General features: G+C 28.5%; 1 protein-coding gene across 1 annotated transcript; it reads left to right on the forward strand.

Moving 5' to 3' along the window:
- Nucleotides 1-216: 216 nt before the first annotated feature.
- Nucleotides 217-23,422, forward strand: LOC128385672 (calbindin-32-like). Its single transcript, XM_053344560.1, has 9 exons — nt 217-533; nt 7,384-7,469; nt 9,694-9,783; nt 12,423-12,509; nt 20,485-20,541; nt 20,881-21,017; nt 21,511-21,610; nt 21,901-21,972; nt 22,071-23,422. Exons 1-9 carry the CDS (start codon nt 350-352, stop codon nt 22,206-22,208), a joined length of 951 nt encoding a protein of 316 aa, XP_053200535.1. The 5' UTR covers nt 217-349; the 3' UTR covers nt 22,209-23,422.
- The last annotated feature ends 387 nt before the right edge of the window (nt 23,423-23,809 follow it).

Consider the following 23,809-nt stretch of genomic DNA (forward strand, 5'->3'; position numbering starts at 1 on the left):
AATAATCAAAGGAAAAATTTAAATTCTGTCGAAAATTAAATTAACTTGTAACAGAAAATTTCTGTAAATTATCATTTATTTCATCGAAATTGTTATTATTGTTATGATTTCGATTCGAAAATAAGTTCGAAGTGTTCTAATTAAATGAAAGATTGATGAAAGAGAAAAATTTGTGCGCAAAATCTTGAATAACCTTTTTTTCCCATAGACATTTGATTTGATTTCTCATTCACTTGTTTACCGTTAGAAGAGTAAGTTAACCAAAAATCTTAATTCTCAAAAGTTTCAATTGTTCCTCTGTGTAATTAACTATAATCAAAATCTTCTCGACAAACAAACGATAATAACAATGGCAACTTCGACTACAATTAACAACAATGTTTCGACAACAACACCAACTCAAACCAACGCCAATTCCAATGCGAAATTATCACGCAACTTTATGAGCCAATTTCGTGATAATAAAACTAAGGAATTGAAAAATTTGACCTCAGCTCAATTCATGGAGGTTTGGAGTCACTATGACCATGATGGTAAGTTAATTTTCTTCAACAATTAAAACTAATTAACCCTCGATATTTACGATTTGGCTCATTTGCTAGACAAAATTGTTAATGATTTAGGTTCTCAATTTTGACCACAGTTTATCTGGTCAATCAGGTTAATCAAGTTTTCTGGTCAATTTGAGTCTCAAATGAAATCAATCAATTACATTCAAAGTGATTCCTGATTAACTTTATTATCATAATCAAAAATCAATAACAAACTGATTAGAGATTAAATAACAAAGAAAAGACTAAATAAATCAACAACAATTAAGCCCTCATCAATCAAGATAAAACTGAAGAGATGTAACAATTAATATGTGATAATTTACTAATCATTTACAGTTTAGTTGTAGCTGTCAGAAAGTAAGTTGAAAGGTTTAAAATCATTAACATCATTACAATTAAGCAAATGATGATTTAGTTAATCATGTTGATAATAAATCTAACTCATTGTGATAAAACAAAGCAACTTATCATCATTATGATTTCCAATGATTAGACGATTTTAATTGTTGACAACAAAGCAATTAAATCCAATACAATTAGAGGTAGACAATTAACAGAAAATCAGGAGAGAGAGAGAAAAAAAAATATTCGAAACAATCTAATTAGCATCATTATTAATTATCACAATTAATCATTAGTAGTAGTTACTAGTTGGTATGAAAGGGAGTCACCCAGAGAAAAAGTAATAATATATAACAATCAAGTTGACAATTAACAACAATCAAGGATAAAGATGATTGAGGGAAAGAGACAAAATCTAACAATTAGAACAAAATATAATAGAAGAGAAGAAGAAAAATCGAAAGAGAAAAAATAGAAAAGTTCGAAGACAAAGAGGAAAAAAGTTCGAAACTCGAAACTTTTGTATTCTAATTTTTTTTTCTCTCCATCTAATATTCTGAGTCTTGATTCATTTTTAATCATTAACATTATTGATTTAAATTGTATTCATGATTTATTCAGGGTGATAACGATTATCAGTGAATATCCTCACCATCATGTACATATAAATCCTATAGTTGGAACTTTTTTTCACCCATTTTCGACCTTGGAACTTTTTTTCGTTTCTCTCTCTCTCTCTCTCTCTCTCTCTCTCTCTCTCTCTCTCTCTCTCTCTCTCTCTCTCTCTCAATATTACTATTACAACTTCCAATTCTGTATTATCATCTGATTATCAAAGTAAATTGTTGACAACATTGTAATTAACTGGTAAGCTAATTGCTCCTAAAATCAACCTACCATTTAACAGATTGATTAAAGGGTGAAGATCATGATTAGAATTGAGTTGATATACTAAATCCCCACCTTTGGGTGACCTGTAATCAACGAGGTGGGTTAACATTTCCACCATGACGATAACATGATAGCAAAAATGAATCTCTCCAAATGAAATGAATGGTTGATCATCAAATTTAATACCAAAAACTTTTGTCAGTTAATCATGATTATCATCATCATCATGAAGCTTATATATTAATAGAAGAGGGATAATCATGGAATTTGAGTTTTTTTTTCTTCATTTGGAATTCAGAATGAAAAAAAAAACATTTCATTTTGTTAAAAATTCTGTAAACTCTAGTCCATTGTCCAATAATATATGATAAATATTACTGACCAATTGACTGAGACAAAAGTGATAACCATCAAGACGATGCTATAAATGAATATACTTAAAATTGATGATGATGAAAACTCATGATATGAGATAATGATCACAATGAATATAATATTATCTCATCATCACCATGAATCAGAATCAGAATCCATTAAATAATATCTTTTGAACCGTTTCAGTTGGAAATTTTTTTCTTCTCTACCTTCAAACGAAAAGAAAACATAATAATGATAAAGTCAATGATGATGATGATTTTCATGGAGATCATGATGATAATCATTGTGATGGTTATCATTATCTTGATGTTTCAAGTTTGTTTTCTGAGATGATGAATACTGAATACAATGAACAGTAAATGATGTTATCAAATTTACCTTTTTTAACCAATTCTTTTTCCCTGAAAAAAAAAATATATTCCAGAAGCCTCTGAATTCATGGTGAATCGAGTATAATATACAGAAAAGAATGAGAAACAAGAAGAAAAAAGTTCCAATGATTTTCAATGGAAATTTGTCTTAGGAATTTTTCAGAACTTTTTGCTTCTCTTTTCTTTCTCGGAACGATTTTTCCTCCCTATTATTTAATATTCTGAGTTGGTAGTAGCTTTTCAATTCGATATATGATGAACTTTCTTAGACTTGGAGTTTTTTTTTGTTCTAACTTCATGAATTTCTTATTCTATATCATGGAAATTATTTCAAGGTGGGAAAAGTTAAAGGGTAAAGGTGTGAATAGAGGTAAGGGAATGGATTTTATTACTCGAGTTAATAGATAATAATATTAACTGTAAATTGTGTTGATTACGTTTTCCCATTTAGTGGTTTTTATCCAATTCCTTGTTTATCTTATCATCCTTATCATCTTTATCATCTTTGTCTTTTATATATTCCTTTCTTTTCCTACCCTCAAGTGTAGATGTTCATCATCCTTATCATCATCTTTGTCTCTTTTTTCTTACCTTGATAAGTAGCTTACAGGTAGAAGATAAAATCTTCTGAGGAGATTGTTGAAAGTCAGCAAGCTCTTTTTTCCGCTTCTCTTAAGCCAAAGTTTTTACATCTTCATCTCAAGAAGATGAGGATGAAATGAGCTCATTCCATGATGATGATGATGATGATGATGAAAAGGAGATTAGAAAAGTTACTTTGAGTCCATCTTAATTGACTTGGGATATTCAATTGATTTTATATCCATTCCAATTATCATCCATCTAATCATCAGAATCTTAGTTCATCTTCTTGATTCATTCTTATTTACATAATTATAAATTACTTTTCTTTTCTCATCGCCAGGATAATCATGAAATCTTTTACCTGAAGTATCAGGATAATTTCAGGTTCTCTCATTGGATTATCGGTTTGAATTTTTCATTGATTCAGGGAGAGAAAAGAGTTGCTACGATTAGGGGAGAATTAGATTCATTCAGTGTGAAACAATTAACTAATCGGATTTAGAGTCAGATTACATTTCACTTGATAGAATTGATATTGTTACGAATTTTTCGAAAAAAAAAGAAAATTTTTTTGTTTTCGAAAAATTTTATCCAGTCAATTATTCTGCAATCAATTGATTTGATATAAATTCATCTGTATGTTTCTTGAAGCAAATCCATCTCAAGGTAAATATCAAATGTTAATCATGATTATCATCAAGCTCATGACAGCGTGATGAGGATTCAGTTTATCTGATTGCTCTGAATAATGTATCAATCATCAATTCTGATACAATTGTTATTGATTCATGAATGAATGGATAACCAATTTAATGACAACAAGCATTGATTAACAATCTGAATTTTCCTCAAGTATATATAACATTTTCATGATGATAATCACCATAAATCTTAATATTAAATGTTTTTGTCCTTTTGTTGATCATCTTGGTTACATGAAGATAAACATGAATGTGAGTAACCAATTCATGTTTATGGTAATAATAGTCAATTCTCATGGTGGAATTTGAAATAAGCTCAAGACAATTTTTCTTAACTCATATTTAAATAGATTCGAATGGGAAAAATTTGAAATGATAAAATTTCCTCAGATTGAAAATTCATCATGAATATTGGAGAATAAATTTCCATCAGTTGCATGACAATTAGTCCCCATGGTCAGATAAATCTGATAGAATCAATGAATGAATTCTATCAGATTCCCAGGGTGATTGATCAACTAAAAGGATAAAAGAAAATAAGTAGATTCCAATTTTTCTGATTTCGAATTTTGAACCGCTCTCTCTCTCTCCTCACTCCATGAACATTCCAATATATTCACCAATTGTCTTTCGAAGTCAAAGAGATAAAATTCTGTTCTCATTTCATTTATATTCTTATTCCAACAACGTTCGATTTCAATTGAGTTACATGGTGTTAATCATGAAGACAGAACGGAAAAGGTTCATTATCAATGAAAAAGTCTCTCATCATGAGTTATCATTGAGTTGGAATCGTTTTCTTTTCCTATTATTATCTTGTTATTATTATGCAATAACTGTGGTGATAAATTGAAAGCTTCCATAAACAATGTCGATACTAAAAGATAAGAAAAATAAATTCTCAAAAAGATAATATTTAAACAAAAAAATATTCTAATTGTTAATTCATTTAATCTATTGATCCTTTCGAACCATTTTTCACCTTGATCAATAAAGACAATTAAATAAACGATAACCTTGATTTCTAATAATCGTAAAATATCATGACAGTATTACAACACTCAGGGAATGAGATGAATGCTGATCCATTGTTTACGAAAAAAATTGTTAGTTGTTATGAATTTCAATTGAATTCGTAGTTGATTAGTTTTCAGTTCTTCATGATAATCTCTCCCTAACTCTCTCTCTCATTTTCATTCTCTTTGTCTTAATCTCTCTATTCCTTATTCATAGGACTGATTAACAATAAGAAAAACTTGGTGAGGATTATCTAGCAAAAAGAATTGTAAAAAGTTGCTAAATCCTCCCGATAAACTTGCAGAATTATTTTACCAAGAACTTTTAAAAGTTCGTAATGAATTTTTCATCGTCTCCTTTATTGAAAATTCAGACCTAAGAAAAAACAAAAACCATGAAAATCTTCAACAGATTATCTTGATTATTATTTTATCTTCATCATCTTACATCTTAAGATTGAGATTGAATTCTGTTGGTTCAAACTGACGAATCCCAGAATTTTGACTAAATTGTGCACTAATAGATGTGGTTTTTTCTTTCGAAAACAACAAATTCAAGATTATTAATATTTCTCCTTTGTAAATAATTAAATTTGACATGAAAACATATCATTAGCTCCCAGATTTGACTCAATTTCACTTTTCTCTCTCAAAACTGACCATCATAAATGTTCACCATGAAATCATTTGACATTGACATTACCATAAATCCACATAAAGTTAATGTTGTCATTAGTAAACTTGATGATGACCAAAAGGATGATAATAATAATGTAATAATAACAGCCTTTCAGAATTTATTTCATGGTAAAAGTTGATGATTTTCATGGTGACTCTTTTTCCTTTTCATCATATTTACAGGTGAGCTTGAGGCAAGAATTTTCTTCATTTTGTTTCTCTTCTTCTTTTCCATGACATTGGTTTGACACTTTTAGATTTGATGTGTTTGTTTTGTCGATCTCTTTCTCTCTCACTCTCTCATGGTGATAATTTGGATTCACATTCAGATTCTGATTGAATTCAGATAATTAATTCATCTCATCAAAATCTAAGACTAACTTTTTGTTTCTCTTTTTTGTTTCTGCTTTATAATCTCATATATCAACATCTATTTACTTTTTGTCATCTATTGAACTTTTTTATCTCTCTCTCTCTCTCTCTTCACCTTTCATTTCAAGCTTCATGATGATTCTCATGAAACTTTCTCATTATTTATTTATCATCTTTCATTATCATTGTACTAACACATACCAATCTTTCAACATATCATGAGCTTTCATTCAGAACTTTACTTGGATAACATCGTGCTTTGAATATCAGAACCTTTTCTTTTATCATGTTATTATTTGAATCTCAGTTCATCTTGAACATTTATTATCTAACTCATTTCATGATGGAAATCAAATTAAAAGTTAATTTCTCAGCTTATCGAGTTAATTTCTTTAGACAAAAAAATTGTCAGAATTTTACACAATCAACTGATTAATTATGTTAACTTTTGTTTCCTTGATTTTACAATTGAAACAAATTACATGGATTCAAGTTCATGGTGTCATCAGGATAACTCTGATAATCGTTGTGATAATGTGACACCTCATGGTGATAATGATTAATACTAATGAAGATACTTTTTGGTGTGAACTTTGTTTCAATGGAATCATGAAAGTTTCAACATGATGATAATGAAATAATCTCATATTTCGTGATCAGAATTTTCCATGAAAGAAGCGATGAAAACCAATTCGACTTAACCTCGAACTAAAGTTCTAATGTAACCTGATGTGAGTCCTCGAAAAAGGGTAAACTTTGAATCGTTTCCAAAAGCTGAAATTCTGATGAGAATCACTATGAATGAAGTATTAATATTAACTATTATGAAAGAAAATTGAAAAAGAAACAAAATTATATAATTCGATGGAAGGTTAATAAAAAGTTCTAACAAATTCGAGAGAAGGAAAAACTTTTTATTCTCTTCTTCTTGTTGATTTACCTAGTAATCCATTGAAACGTTGATTAATTTTCCCAAGTTAATTGTTACCTCAAATATTGGATCAGATTAACATATTTAATAGGGTTGATTAGTTAATTGTTAACTCAACTTGATTAACTTGACTTGATTAACTTATATCGTTTGATTAAACTTTATTAAGGATTAGCTATCAAGTTAAATATTCATTTCAACGTGAAGGTATTAATCATGAATATTAATCTTTGAGGCGATTATGATTAACCCTTAATCGTAAATGATTATCACATACTAATAATTTCAATTAATAAGCAAAAACTTAAGATGAAATTAACTCTCGACTATTAATTAATCTAATTAATCGTTAATTTTAGCTGAAATTAATTTCAAGTATTAATCCTTTTTATTGTTACTCAATCTCTTGAATAATTGATGAGCGTAAATGTATCATCATTACTGATTAGGAATTAATTGTCAACTTAATCATGATCGAATGTTATTACAAGAGAAAAAATTATATTTTTTTGTTCGAAAGTAAAAAAAAGTTCTAATATGAAACAATGTTTTCTTTTCCTCTAGGAAATGGTTTCATTGAAGGTAAAGAGTTGGACAATTTTCTTCGTGAGTTCATTTCGTCGGTCAAGGCAATCGATGCTCGTCCAGAGGTAAGTGACCATCAAACAATCAGTTAACAATTAAGAAAACGAAAGAAAAATCAACAAAATATCAACAAGAATAAAAAAGTTTCCAATTCAAGTTAATAATTTCAAAAGGAAAATCGATAAGAAAAAAAAAGTTTCGAACTCGAACTTGTGAGCTTATTTCGAATTAGAACTTTTTTCTTTTCATCTAATCTTCCTCATCATCTTCTTTATCATCATTCTAAATGTAATCAAATCTAAAATATTAGATGATTAATCGTGTTGAAATATAAATCATCTCATCAAAATCCCTCTAGAGGATTGATAACATTACATGATAACTAATCAAGATTATCATGTAAAAGGAATCATGATTTTACCTGGTCAACATAATATTCAGGTAACAACATTAATTACATGATGATGATGATGAAAATGATGATAAATATGATGATAATTATCTTGATTATTTAGAAAATCATTTTTTTCTTTCTCATAACAATCAATGATTAACTAAATTGTTGTTTCTCTTTGCCAATCAATATCAACCTTGAGGTTTGTTTTTTTTTATGTGAATATGTTTTAACCACACTAATTAAATTAACTATAAACACTTGACTAAATATAGTTGGTTGACTAATCAGATTACAACAATTAAGATAATTGTTCACTCATTCATTCATTCATTTAGTAAATTTAATATATACTTGAGTTTAATTACTAAATCATTCATATTTAAAAGGTTGATAATATTGATTATATCAACAGCATTGATCTGTTAATTATTTTCACTTCTTGAAAGTTTAATTGATTAGTTGATTAATTGGTCAGTTAAGTTGATTTTTAATGATCAAGGATCAAGACTTAGAAACAATTAAATTTTAATTGTAAAAAATTTAATGATCATTTATTTTCATCTCACTTGGTGATCATGAATTATTTTTCGTGAACTATTTGAATACTTTGGTGAATTAAAATTTAAATTATTCAATTTTTTTCTATGATTAATTGATTACCTGGAGTCTAAATTGTACCATGAACATGATCAATGGGTGAAACTGGATAACAGGATAATAGGAAGAACTTTTTTTTCAAAAAAAAGTTCTGAACCTACATGAGGATAATGAGATTTGTAGGGATTTCGATTACAGGGAATGCGACTGAATTTTTTGTTTGGGAAAAGCTCATTGATAAGCATCATCTTCATCTGAGAAAATGATGAATCGACTATTTCTCCCCTTCTCATGAGTTCTGGTTCCATGAAGATGATTCACAATGTTGAATTTTTATCATTGAAAAAAGTACAGGGGAATTATATTGAAATCGAAAATGTTTCAACATGATAAACTCTTTCAACCGATACTCCATGAACTACCCTGATCGTTTAACGATATTGATTCAAATTCTAACCTTGATTCATGAAATAGTAGCAGAAGTTGAATGTTCATCTGGAAGCTTAAACACTGAATTCGAGATCATGAATCATGAGATAAGATGAAAATAGAAGATAATAGATAGAAAGTTCTGATTCGATGATGATTGTTGATAGACTTTACGAATCGATTTTCTCCCTACGAGCTCAGACAGAGACTCGAATAATCATTATCATGCTAATATCTCTCTCTCTCTCTCTCTCTCTCTCTCTCTCTCTGAACACTTATCCATGGAGATGATACAGTTTCGAAATCTTTTTTTATATCATTAAGAATGGGAAAAAATTCCTTCCATGAAGAGCTCATAAGTTTATGAGCCATTGGTCAAGATGTTAATCATCTCCATGTTGTTGATGATGATGACCCATGCTTGACCAACTGAATAAGCTAGAAAAAATTTACTAATCTTTATCATGTTAATGTTTATTTTCATTGTTTCAAATGAATAGTAACCTTGGTAAACAAAAACAGACTGGAAATTAATGAAGATAAAAAAAATTTCGAAAAAAAGTTCTGCAACTTTGTGAACTTGTTCATCTCTCTCCTTCTCTCACATTTTTCTAAAATGATGATAAATTCAATGAATAAAATTGAATTACTTTTCGATTCCATTAGTTAATTGTTTATTTATCGAACAGAAAAAAACACCAACAGCATTTGAATAGAATTGAGGAGAAAAAAAAATGGAACTGAAACTTGAAACGAAAATGAGATTTTAAGATTCTTGAAATGGAAGATTTTTTTTCTTCTCGAATTCTTCAGTTGTCTAATTAGAACCAAATGGAAATAATAATTTTTTTTTCTCTACTCCAAAGGTTGTTTCAGATTCCATGTTGGCTGAAATCAAGGAGTGTTTCATGGAGGCTTATGATGACAATAAGGATGGTAAAATTGACATCAGGGAGGTGAGTAATATATATTAGATGATTATTATTACAATTCTCAATCAAGTTACCAATCAAAATACAATAATAATAACGGTTAACTTGAAATTGCCAATAACCTTCATCTTCACCTCATCCCTGATATCCCATTAAAATGAAGATGAGTCCTCATGCTCATCTCCATCATGAATGAACATCATCAACTGTCCCACCCACAACCACCCACCATGGATGAAAGATTATTGGGTTTTCTGTCATAAAGAAGATATTATTTAGCTTCCATTTTTAGAAATTCTTTTTTTCATCATCATTCTCTTCTTTTCATTTTTTCTTCTTCTTTTCCTTATTGTAACACCATATTCTTGACACTTCCTTTGTCACCCAAGTTTCTCCATCTCTCTCTCTCTCTCTCTCTCTCTCTCTCTCTCTCTCTTCCTTGTCTTCATCTTCATCTCCCACTCTCGATTTTCCCTCTACTATTGTCATCTTTACATTGTGACAGTTAATGTCTCATCACCAATAACAACAATCAAATTGAAATATAATATCTTCAGTTATTATCCATTGAGTTTTTCTCTTGATTAACTTTCCTGATTAACTAGAGACTTATTATTTGCTAACAATTAGTTGACAATTTAAATCGAACATTTTAATACATATTAGTTATTATTATGATTTGTAGATGAACTAATCAATTTAATCAACCACCATTTTTTTGTGATCAATTTTAAACATCTAACAATCAATGAAGTAGTTGGGATAAATTGTAACGACCGACCAAATTAATTGTCTGAGTTGATAAAAAAAAATAATCAAGTTTGATTGTTAAATCAGTCTTGTTGTGATGGAAGTGAAATTACCAACTCGAAACAATTAGTAACTGTAATCAAATTGTGAACTGATAAATTGTGATGATTCAGATCATATCAAAGATAATTAACTTAATCATGTTCAGGATAAAGTTTCGACAATTAGATAAAGAAACTGGATTAATCTAATCAATCATCACGATTAAATGACAATCTTTATCTGATCGAACAACTTTTTTTAGAACTTTTTTTCGTTTCGATTTTTTTGATTCGAAGTAGCAAAAAAGTTTCATAATCTTTTATTAAATTGTTCCAGGTAACGATTTAATTTTTTTCTCCTTCTTCAGCTGATTATAAAAGTCGCTTGTGAATTTCATCATGAAAATTTAATTGTAAATGTGTAGGTTGTTAAATTGTTGGAAAATGCTATTAGGTACAATTAGCTAATCACTCTTGAAACTAACAATGATAATTGTTATCATGATCTTTCACTTGATTGATTGTAGTTAATTTTGGGAATTGAAATCATTTCCATTCTGACCCCATGGTAATCAGTTATTCACTAGTGGTACGATTAAATTGTTCATGATACAAGTTTATTGTCATTGTTAATTATCATGATGATGATAACAATTAACTAATGGAAAATTTTGTCTAAACAAAAAAAAGGAATGAAAATTTTAGTATTATAATAACTAGTTGAGTTTTCATGGTAAATCTTATGAGATGAAACCTTTAGATGAAAAAGTTCAAAAATCAATTGAAGGCTTATATTCAAAGTCCTTTTTGATATGTTTATTTATAAATAGAGATGTAAACACTGCCTCAGGCGATGGATTGAACCGTTATCATGTTTTTGAGGTTATATCATGAAATTTTCATTTTCCAGGATGAAGATAATGAAGTTTTTATTTGGTGTTTTCAACATCATCAGAATCAATTTCCTGTTAACCAAAAGGATTAGAATTGAAATAGAATATGAATAAAAATAAAAAAGAAAAACATTTTCCATTAGAATATATGAAAAATTTTCTCTTCTATTATAAAGGAGAGAGAGAGAGAGAGAGAGAGAGAGAGATTCAGGGAAAGCTCAGATTCCATCTCATGATATCTCTCAGTTTCCCCATGATGATATTGATCAGCTACGAGCTAATTATTTGAAGGCTGAAAACATTTTCTACAAGGATGAAACCTCAATTAAAGTTAATGTGGTGATTACAAGTTGAGTTTATCATGGACGGAAAAACAAGAAGCTTCAGTTTCATGGTAAAAGTTCATGTCATGAACAAAGTTACTTCTTATTACATTTACAATATATTATCATGAAAATCAGCGTTTACAAGTGCAAACTTTTGTTTTTTTTTCACCAAGATTAGATAATGAATTCAGTAAATTATCATCATTTCACTTCTGAGAAATTCATTCACCATGAAGGAGATGATGATTACGATAGAAATTAACCTGAACATTTTGAAACTTTACTGCCTCAGGGTGAATCCAATTACTGGTTTCTATTGTATAAAAACAATCCATTTTGTTTATACAATATCTTTATCATGATAAACACCAGATTCAGGATTTTTACTCAGCAACTTTTCATCACAATCATGTTATTTATATAATTCTGTGTGTGATGAATACTTTGTATTCACATGCGACTAAATCAACTCAATTAACTCAGCTGATTGTCATGAATCAATGGTTACCAATCGTTATTATTGTTATAATTAACTCAATCAACTCTTGATTGTGTTCAGAAATTCAATGTTTCTCTTAATGATGATGATGATAATTTTTTTTATCTCTCTTTCTGATTCTGATTCTAATTCCGATCATCATGGTGGAACTCAGTTGGCTCAATTGTTGCCCCTGGAGGAATCATTTTTGCTCTTGTTCCGTTTTGACAATCCCCTTGAATCATCTGTTGACTTTATGAAGGTAAGATTCATATTCTGATTTGAAATGCTTAAAATGGGATAAGATTCATGAGTAAACTCATAACCACGGAATTCATTTGGGAGCTTGATATATGTTTACGAATCAGTGAATAAAATTGTGCTACAATTGATAAGATTGATCGTGAAGTCATGATAGTAAACATGATGAATGAATTTCTGTTAAAATGAAATTTTTTACTTATTCACCTAAAGTTCATTCACAAGACAATGAGATTCCGAACACTTTGTGATGATTTATTATCATTATTATCTCTTTTTTTGTCTGACTCCAGATATCATGATAATAGTAATAATAATAACCATCATGGTGATGAAGATGAAATTAAATTAACCATTAAAAGCAATATAATAATCAACTGAAAGTTTATCTGTTTAGGAATCTTGATAAAAGTTCATTATATTAATTCAAAAAGAGAAAAAAAAATTCTTTTATTTTCTTATAATATTCATAAGAGGAAGTGGGTGGTTTTCCAGGTTTCCCTTTGGTTAACCATCAAGATGAACCATCATCTGTCTTCCTGTTTCATCCTCATCTTCTTCATCATCATCATCTTTTGTTCTGCATTTTGAGCTTATGATAATAATCAGATAATAACGAGATGATATTACAACACATTATGGCGATGGTCATGATAGATTCAAGGTGATTACCACTCTAACTTGGTTTTCCACTTCTACCATCCTCATCTCTCTCTCTCTCTGTGTCTTCATGATAATAGTATTCTCATGACATTGAGACTGAACTTTTATCCTATTCAATTGTAATATTATCATATTAACAAGAATCCCTTTTGTTAACATGACAATTTAGCAACAACAACAACACCATCATCATGTTTATCATCACCATCATCATGCTCATTGGAATGATTAACATGTAACAATCAGATTAATCATTTTCCTTTTTTCTTCATTCATTGAACATACTCATCTCCATGAATGAATAATTTTTCACCATGAAATTTGATCAAAATCAGTGATACAGTTTCAAGAAAAATTCATTAGAGTAAAAAAAAAAGTTCAGTAAAATTTTAACTTCCTTTTTTTTCACTTTGGTTGATAAGAGATTAAGATTGATTTTTGTTTTCAGTTAATTGTTATCATTAGAAATCAGAATTATATTATAATCTGATGAGTACTGATGATGATTAAGATGATTGCTTGAAGATTTGATTGATTAACATGATGAAGATAAAAGAAATAAAAGACGAAAAAGTTCTGAAATCTGCTCAAGGTGAAATATGGAAAATTTTCTTCCACCTCGAATATTTTTCCCTTCCAGTTATGTACCATTTCTTGGATATTATCATGAACTTTTCTGTTCTTATGCTCATTTGACATGATCCTTACATCATGTACCTACTGAACCATGAAAACAAGATGATGATATAAATGTATTTCGAATCTAAAATGATCACGAATTTATCGAATGGCCCGAACAGAAACGATTCGAAGAGAGAAAGAAAAAAAAAGTTCCAAGAAAAATAGTAACACATCAAGAAGATACAAGTTAAAGCTCATCAATCAACCTTGCCCATGAATTCATGGTAATGTTTTCAGAATCGATGGGATGTTTTCTGTTTCAACTGAAACAAGAGCCTTCACCATGAGAAGATAATATTTTGTCTTTTTCAAATTTGGGGCAAACTCTTGGAAAAGAAAATCATGAAAAAGAAGACGAGAAAAATTCTGACATTTATAATCATTATCATCATGAAGATGAACTTATTTTCCTCAATTCTTTTCTTATTTTCATCTTCTCAGCATTTACTTTCTTGACTTGAACTGTTCTCATTACGTTATGTTTATATCCCGATTCTCGAACAAACTTTCTCAGACAATTTCCATCATGAGCTCAGAATTCATATCATATCTAATATATAATGAATTCATGAAGTAAAGTAAAACAGTTTCAATATTTTCCACCTCAAATCTTAAAGGTAGAACCTTTTGTTAGAACTTATTTTTTTTTGCCTTCCTCGAAATTGTTTCACTTTCCCCTTTACTTACTCTATTATTATTATTATTATCACTCCCAAGGTGATGGTGTGAGGTGGAAAAATTCAATCAAACTCAATGACAGGGTAAAGCTAACACAGGAAAGAAAACAATAGAACCAAGGAAGAGAAAAGTTCAGTAGAGGCAATAATAGTTGAGGAAAGTTCTGAAAGTTCTCAACATATTATCATCTTCTTCAGAATAATTATCATTCCAAGTAAATCATGTCAGTGGCAAAGGACAATCACAGTTATCTTATTAATTAATTAATCTACAGAGAGAAAGAGAGAAAGAGAGAGAGAGAGAGTACCAACATTTCATATTCTTAATTCATAGTTTGAAACATGGTGGAAAATATCATGAGATTATATCACAGTCAGAAATACATATAGAGGGAAAACAAAGTTAATCCAATTTCATCCCAATGATAATTCAGAAGGATAAAAACTTTTACCTTCTTTTAGATGATAATATAAAAATTGTCATCATCATCATCATCATCCATTAGATTAGTAACAAGATGTTATGTCCACTTAGATGTTCATCCATGTATAACAGTAAAATTGACAGAGAGAAAGAAAAACTTTTCTGTTTCTTCATTTAAACCTCTCGAATTCATTGATTATGATGAACGTTAATTCAGTTACACACCGATAATAATATTTCATATAAATAAATAGTCAACATGAGGTTACATATGTTAGATTATCTTGATCACAGCTAAATATATATTTTATCATTCTCATAATCATTAAGATATATATATAAAAACCAAGAATAATGAGTTCATGAGGTTTTTATCATGAAGTACCAATGAATTTGAACCCACCAGAGTCAAGTTGTATCTAATATCTTGTTATTGTGTATCACATTTATCCTAATAAAGATATATTTCCCTCGGTGGGAAAACCATGTTACAATAATATTATATCACTACAACTACTTTATCTTGTCAGGTTTCATTTTACCACCTTCACCTCAACCCACCACCCACCCAATTCACCCTCCATCCTCTTTCTTCCACCTCCTCTTGAGCCACTTTCAATCTTCTCCTACCTTTTCCCTGTTCTTTTTATCCTCTCTTCAGAATGATGAACAAAATTCCAAGTGAAAGAAAAGATTTTATTTCTCTTTTCCTTCCTTTTTCTCTCTCTCATCTTCTTTCATTCCTTATCCCACCTTCCACCTTCCACCTTGTTCAACCTTCTCTTCCACCCTCCAATGACCTGTAACCTCCTTTCTCAACTTCACCATCTAATTTCCTTCTCCATTCAAACCAACACAAGAGAGAAATCAAATCATCAAGATAATCAAAGAGAGAAAACAAAATCTCTGATTAGATTAACATATGATACGTTTACCGTTACTCTCTTTATTCATCTATTTCTTGAATGATATTAAGTTTCCGGAAATAAAGGAAAGAATTTTTTTTTCTTCCAACAAAAATTCAAAAAATTCTAGTTCCCGCTTAACTATGAAATTCAATTTTCCATTGAAATAAATTGCATAGTTACCATGAATTCACCATGAACACTGAATATTAATCTCATAAACTTAGTTTCAGGAAATATTCACTTTACACTTTTCCCCACCAACGATAATATTATAACATTATTATTATTTATTATTGATTTCTCATGATATTATTATATTTACAATATTGTTTACTTATCATTGAATAAGAACATATAAAAGTTCATATAATGTATTCTTATTACATGATTAATCATTCATGGTAATATTTTCATCTCGAAAACTTTTCATCGTAAACGTAAATTCTGATAGATCCATTTTCTGAAAGCCAATGAATATTATTACACGATAATATGTTTCCGTAATCATGATGATTAACATGATATTTATAAATCATCATCATCATGGCGATTAACATGATAATCATTGTTGTTGATAAGTTGAATCTAATGAATAATTGGCAGAACTTTTTTCCTTCAACTTAATCATTGTTAATTCTTGTTAATCAATTATCATTAATTTCCATGATCACCACTTGATTCAGGTGATTATCTTTAATCTTCTGGTGGTCATTTCATGTTATTCATTAGCCTTCAGGTTCGAGTTGAGTTTGGACATTTAGAAGTTTTTTCTTTTCCTTTTTTCGATGATCAATTACTATTATTATTATCACTATTTCGTGGTGCTAATTGATCAGAACTCAGCTCTGCATTAACTCATGAATTTCTGCAGATTGGATGATGATAACTCTCATGAAATGATATTCTCGAAGTTCAAACAAACTTCTAACATTCCATCAGATTGATTTTCTTTTTATCAGAAAGTTCTGATAAAAATCTTTCGAATCAGCAATCACCATGAATCATTTGTTTAATTAGATTTTCGGAAAAGATTAAATCACCAAGAATCAATTCTTTCCAATCCAATTTCCACTCAGATTCATTATCTTTCCATCAAGGTGATAACTTAGCATATCCTGTTTATCCTTAAGGGAAAATCTGTTGGAACTTTTTTTTTATTAGAAAATTTCGAACTTTTTTTTCACCCAAAAAAGTTCTAACATGATTTCATAAGAACAAAATTCTGCTCATTACCAATACCCAAATGGTTCAATGATTGAAGTTCAATCTAACGATCACATCATGAGTTTCTTATCATGAATATTGATCATTATCAGAAGAAATAAATAGAGAGTCATGAATTTTATATATCAGAATTTTATTATTATGAAACTTGATCATGAATGATGAAATTTTGATGATAAGTTTATCAATTGAAATATGAATTAAATTGATAAATGTCAATGAAATTTTCTATTTGATTGAATTGGATTATTATTATTATCAAGCTTCATGATAACTTTAAAATCACAACTCAGAACTTTTTTTTTCATTTTGTAACTTGGTAACAGTTTCATGGTTTCATGTCATGATTGATCAGATGATTTAAATTGCTCGTGATAATCACAGTTGATTATTTTAATCAGAGGTTGAGGATAAGTGTTAGTTTTGAATCAATTGCTTGGAATCATAATCTTGAGTGTAGATTTCATGATATTATCGAGGTTGAACCACATGGAAAAAAAAGTTTCGAATTTTAAATTTTCACTTTTGTTCCAAATGATTAACCAGATTTAATCTCAACCTTTCTTGTTTGTAATTCATCAGTTTGAAACATCATGAAATTCCAGAAGATTTTCATGGAAATAGAACTTTTTCTCTCTCTCTCTTCGATAAAGTTCATTCTCCATCTTTTGGTGTATAATCGAGACTCATATATTCAGATTCAAAAGAATATTAAATTTCTCCATGAAAATAAGGTTATCGAGAAAGAAAAATTGTTCTGAATGAACTTTCTGATTACCATGAATTTCAATAGTTCCTCATGGAAGGAAAAAAAACTGATAAACCAAATTTAAAGCAAATCAATCAATCAAATTGAATATTTTCACTATTTCATAAATACTAAAAGTTGATTAGATTTGATTATTATTATGTAAAGAGCAATCAGATTATTAGCTGAATTGTAATCAACTAATTGTTGTCATCGATACCAAAGTTAATGATATAACCGTTAATTTCCGTTATATATCAGATAACATTAATTGTGTTCACAATTAACAATGAGATTGTCAATGGTGAACATTAATCATTATAATTATCAAAGGATTTATTTAAGATACAACAACAATCAATAATTAACCCGTTGACTTAATGATAGTCAAGTTATTAATTGATGAACAACAATCAGGTAACAATCATAATAAGGAAAAGTTGAACAATCAACTAATCACATTGACCTAATGTACTTGTGATTATAATTGTGATTGATTAATTTGATTGTTTTCCATCTAGTTAATGATCAACAATCAACTAAAAGTAATCAACTAATTTTATTATTTTTTATTTATCATAGACCCAAATATTAATATAATAGTTGGTTAAGTTAATCTAATTTAATTTCAACCTTTTGATTGTTATCATGAATTTCAATTAAATTGTTTAAATAGCCTTAGGCAGTTTAATCATTGATGGTTAATCATTATGATTAAGTAAATAACATATATATTATATTGTTTAACTTTGTTCAAATCTTGATGATAATTTATTATTACATTGAATTGATTAAAGTTGATTGAACAAGTAAAGGAAAATAATAACAATCAATAAACTAAATTGATCATTTTAATCATGATTACAATTAAATTGTATGTTATAAACCTTCAATTGTGATTAGTTGATTGTTTCATTTATCATTTTGCCTTTTGTTTTAGTTTATCAATTGTTAATTGTCCAACTTTGACCTAATATTGATTTTGTTAATTTATTTGTTTAGCTAATTGTTGCTCAGTGATTGACATTCAATTGTCATCAGTTTGATTGTTTGACATTTGCATTGATTAACATTGATTATATTTTGTCAAAGTATAAATTTGATTAAAACCATAATTAAATCAACAACAATCAACTTTGATTAATCTCCCAACCCAATGACACCAGATGATGATAATTTAATTCAACTCATTTAAATTAAATCTAATCTTATATTCATAATATCAGTTGAATTTTAATCATCATTTTCATGATGATTTTAATGCTTGTTCAAGACTCGTTGATAACAATTAACTAATCAACCACTTGAATCATCAATAAATAACTAGAATCTCAATTCTGTGAACTTTTTTTTCCCTTGTAATGGGAAAATATGAATTTCTTTATGGATTCAAATTCATGATTGAAATAATTTATGAGTCAAGAATCAGAACTTTTTGTTTCCCAGAACTTTAGTTTCGGGTCTTTTTTCATCACGTTCCAGGTATTATATTGTTATTATTACTGTTATCATCTTCTCATCTTCATCATCTTGATCATTATCATGATTATCATGGAAAAGAACAAGAAAAATTGTTCTTTCCTTTCTTCGAATTTGCAATTTTCCTTTTTGCTGTTTTGCTGAAATTTTCTACTCCCATATAATCAACATTATCAAATCGAAAAGGTAAAAAACTTTGTTAGAACTTTTATCTTTTTTTCCATTTCATTTAGGAATTCGAAAATAGATACAACTTGAACTTATTCGAACTTTTTTGTTTCCCATTGAATTTTCTTTCTCCTTTTTCGAACTTTTTTATTCGATGGTTTTTCGAAAAGCAGCTTTTTCCTCTATTTTGACAGAAATTCTGCCAAAGGGAATGTTCCAACTTGACATTAGTGAAAAATTCGACTCTTAAATCGAGAACAACATGATAGAAACTGATAGTTACTCTATTTGGAATTAAAATTTCCATGAGAAAATAAAAAATTCAGACTTAACAAAAAGTTGCAATTCCAAAAGTTTCCAATCTCCTCAAGGGAATTATATAATTATTAACAACTGATAATCTCGTTCCATTTACCTGAACACATGAACATGTAACAGAATCAGATGAAATATCATGAATTTGACTTTATCCCCTCTCATTGAACATGTCGATTACCATGTAACGTTGAAAAGGTTTTTTTTTCATCAAATGAATTCAATGGTCTAATAATATCATTGCTTCTGATAGATGGACAATATTTGTTTCTTTTATCATCATCATGTTCATGGATAAAGATAAGATGAAAAGATGATGATAAATGGAGATAAAAGTACATCCATTGATCGTAAAAGGTATTATCGTGTATGCTTATCGAATGAGAAGAAAAAGCTCTCTCTCTCTCTCTTCTTTATCTTCCAAGGTTTTACCTTTGTTTCCACCAATTCCAATGTATTATAATGAATTTCATCATCTTTGTCTTCATCTTCATCTTACCTGAATTCTGGCTTATCTGTTTACTCAATTAATCTAATGAGTTATTCTTTTCTTGGTTCAATGTTTATTTTCATGAATAACAAAATCTTCTTTATCTTCAACTTCCTCACTCTCATTCTCTTTCTTATCATCATTGCCCTTATCATCATCATCTTCCAATCCAATTCACCTTTACCTTTAATCTATTCAGATCTGGTCTAAATATGACAACGATGGAAATGGTTACATTGACTCTGAAGAGTTGAAGGTTTGTTTTCCGATTTTTTTTTCTAATTTTCAAATCCCACTAATTGTAACAATCAACTCGATTCGATGTCTTTGATTACAAGGATAATTAGTTAATCAGCTACATTGTATGGATAATAATGGCTCCTGATTGTAAATTTTTATCGGAAACAATCGTTAATCTAATTAACTTGACTCAAATTTAGTTTGATCTTTCAGTTTTATGTATTCATAATGAGAATCATGAAAAGTTGTTCAGTTTTTTTTGAAATTTTCTCTTGATTGTTATTGTTAATTTGTTTTCGTTTAGATTAACCAATAGATTAACTAATTAATTGTTTATTTTTCCAATTTGATGAAGGGTTTTCTTGGTGATTTCCTGAAAGAAGCAAGAAAAGATAATGTTACTGAGGAAAAACTGAATGAATATACTGAGACTTTATTGAACATTTTTGACTCAAACAAAGATGGCAAATTACAATTGAGTGAAATGGCAAAGTAAGTAAATTAAAATCATCGATAATTTTGCTCAATTAATTTAAAACATTTTAAATTGATACTTAATCACAACTGATTGAATCAATTTCATTTCAAACTCATCAACCCTCCAATATCAAGTATCAATATCATCATCATCATTATCATCAAAGTGAAATCACAATAATAATTAGGTTAATGGTTAAGTTTTCATCATGATTAACAGTTAATCATGATTAAAACTGCAACTAGATTGAACAATATAAACTAAATTGTAATTAAATAGGAAAAAAAATAGTTTTATCAAGTGAAGCATAACTTTTGTTTGGATCTTTATTGTTGTTTATATTATTACATGTTGATAGTTGAGGTGGAGGAGGAGGATGAATGATGATGAAAATGATGATCAACAATTTATATATATATAAACTTTCATCATCTTCATCCTTTTATCATCATCATCCTTGTTTTTTACCTATTTCTTTTGTTGATCATCTTCATCCCATGATAATAGACTGTTACCTGTCAAGGAAAATTTTTTGAGAAAAAGTTCATTCAAAGGAGCAAATTTGAGCAAACAAGATATTGAAAGGGTCTTTGCTGTTTATGACAAGGTAAGTGTTTATCATCCGTATCTTCATCTTCATCCTTGTCTTCATCATCATCCTAAAGATGATTGAGATGTGAGATGGAACAAAAAAATCATATGAAACATCAAAACAACAACAAGAGAAACACTAATATGTTACCTGAAGAGAAAAAGATTTTTTTTTCCTAAGGTAAACTCTATCATCTATGGTTGTCATGGAAACATTTGAAGATGAGAATGATGAAGATTAAAGATGATAATTATAGTGGATTAATCTTAATTGTAATTCCAATTTAATTGTTTCCCTTAATTAAGGATCATAATGGAACCATTGAAAATGAAGAGCTGACTGGTTTCTTGAAGGATCTTCTTGAAATGGTGAAAAAGGTTTGAGTGAATCGCTTTTTTTTTACTCCTTTTCTTTGATTGTAATTAGTTAATTGTTTCATCATGTTGATCAATTTTTTTTATCCATTTAATTGTAGGATTATGATGCTAATGATTTGAGCTCATTTAAGGAATCAATTTTATCTGCTTGTGATATGGACAAGGATGGAAAAGTTAACAAGAAAGAGTTGACAACCATTTTGTTGGCTTTAGCCAAACACTCAGATGAACCTTGATTGTTGACAATTAAATTTAATTGTCATGGAACAACAACAGAAAACAGTTATACGATAATCGCAATACATATTACATTCATCTCTCTCTCTCTCACTTGCTTATTAATCAAATTATACTTAATCCAGTTTAGGGATAAGTGGATTGATCGACAATTTTTGATTTGGATTAACACACAGACAGAAAAATCAATCATGAGAGTTGAGTTTTTAATCATCAAATCTTAATCATCACAATTAATTTTAACAAAACATTCCTGTTTAATCATATTATATATAAGATTTAATCATCATGCTAATCAATAAGCTATTGCCTTGAGTAATTAATCAAAAACTAAACTAACCTCAAACTAATTGAAACTGATTAAGTATCATTTTTAATCTTATTGGATTAACACAGAAAAAAACATTTTCTTAACAATTAACTGATTATCACTATGATTAGTTAAAAAGTTTCTCTTGCTATTTGCTTGAATTAGTTGACAACAATTAGTTAATCTTTTTAAAGATTCAAAGTTAATTGTTACATGAAAACTGCTTTTTTTTGCCTCATTTTTAGATTCTCATTTGACTACATTGAGATTAAATTGTTAGCAATCAAATGTATCATTAGATTAGTTTAATTGGATTGATTTGTATGAATCAATCTAATTAATTATTGGCAGGAGTAAACGTTTAGTAACAATTAACTAATTTCTTTCCATCCAAACATTTACACATCATAATCAATGTGAATGGATAATTGAAAATAATTAAACTAAAAGTCCCAAATTGGTCAGGGTAACAATTAAAATGAAGTTTAAATTGTTTCAACGCAATAATCAGATTACAATCAGCTCAATGATGATAATTTATTAATGTTAATCATTAACTAGAATCTAATTTGATTAAATAATCATGATAATCTTAATCAAGTTAACAAATAAACAAATACACTTACAATTAATTAATTTTCTTGAGTTAAAAACAAAACTGAAATCTGGAAACTGTTAATCATTACAACTAATACTAAAAAATCATTTAATTAATTTCTAATCATAATATTTACCAACATTAATTAACTAATTGTAAACCTCTCTCACTCTCTAATTGTGTCTGTGTGTAAATTAAAACTGTTTTAATTGTTAATTGTTAACGTTAATCAATAAAGATCAACCATTGAAAACCCAACAACAAGCAAAAAAACCCTTTCAGTTAATAAAATACCTTGATCGTTAATCGTGATTATCATAATTAATTTATTCGGGAAAAATTAACTCATAATCTAATCACTTGATTACGAGAGAAGTTAATTAAATCAATTGCTGGCAATTTGTGATTAGCTAATTGCAATTAAACAACGAAAATTGATCAATACTAAAATCGAGACAAAAGTTTTCAGTTTAGAAATGATTTCATTGAGGTAACATTAATATTCATTGATAACTTTTGATTTATTTTTGGAAATTCAGTCAGTCGGATATCATGAAATTTGATCATGAAAACTTTGAACCGATAGAATTATTTATATAATTGATAAATAGGAGAAGAAAAAAGGTGAATTCGAATAGAAGAAAAAAAGAATTTCGAAAATGAGAAAAAATTCTGATTCAAAGTTAATCGAT

This window comes from Panonychus citri, unplaced genomic scaffold (genome assembly GCF_014898815.1).
Source record: "Panonychus citri isolate SS breed McGregor unplaced genomic scaffold, ASM1489881v1 Contig00001, whole genome shotgun sequence".
NCBI classification, from domain to species: domain Eukaryota; kingdom Metazoa; phylum Arthropoda; class Arachnida; order Trombidiformes; family Tetranychidae; genus Panonychus; species Panonychus citri.

Bases quoted from the DNA above. Each gene is read 5' to 3' on its own strand.
- LOC128385672 (XM_053344560.1), top strand. From the start codon at position 350: ATGGCAACTTCGACTACAATTAACAACAATGTTTCGACAACAACACCA. The intron at 20,542-20,880 runs GTTTGTTTTCCG...AATTTGATGAAG, and splicing joins TTGACTCTGAAGAGTTGAAG to GGTTTTCTTGGTGATTTCCT. The intron at 21,973-22,070 runs GTTTGAGTGAAT...ATTTAATTGTAG, and splicing joins TTCTTGAAATGGTGAAAAAG to GATTATGATGCTAATGATTT.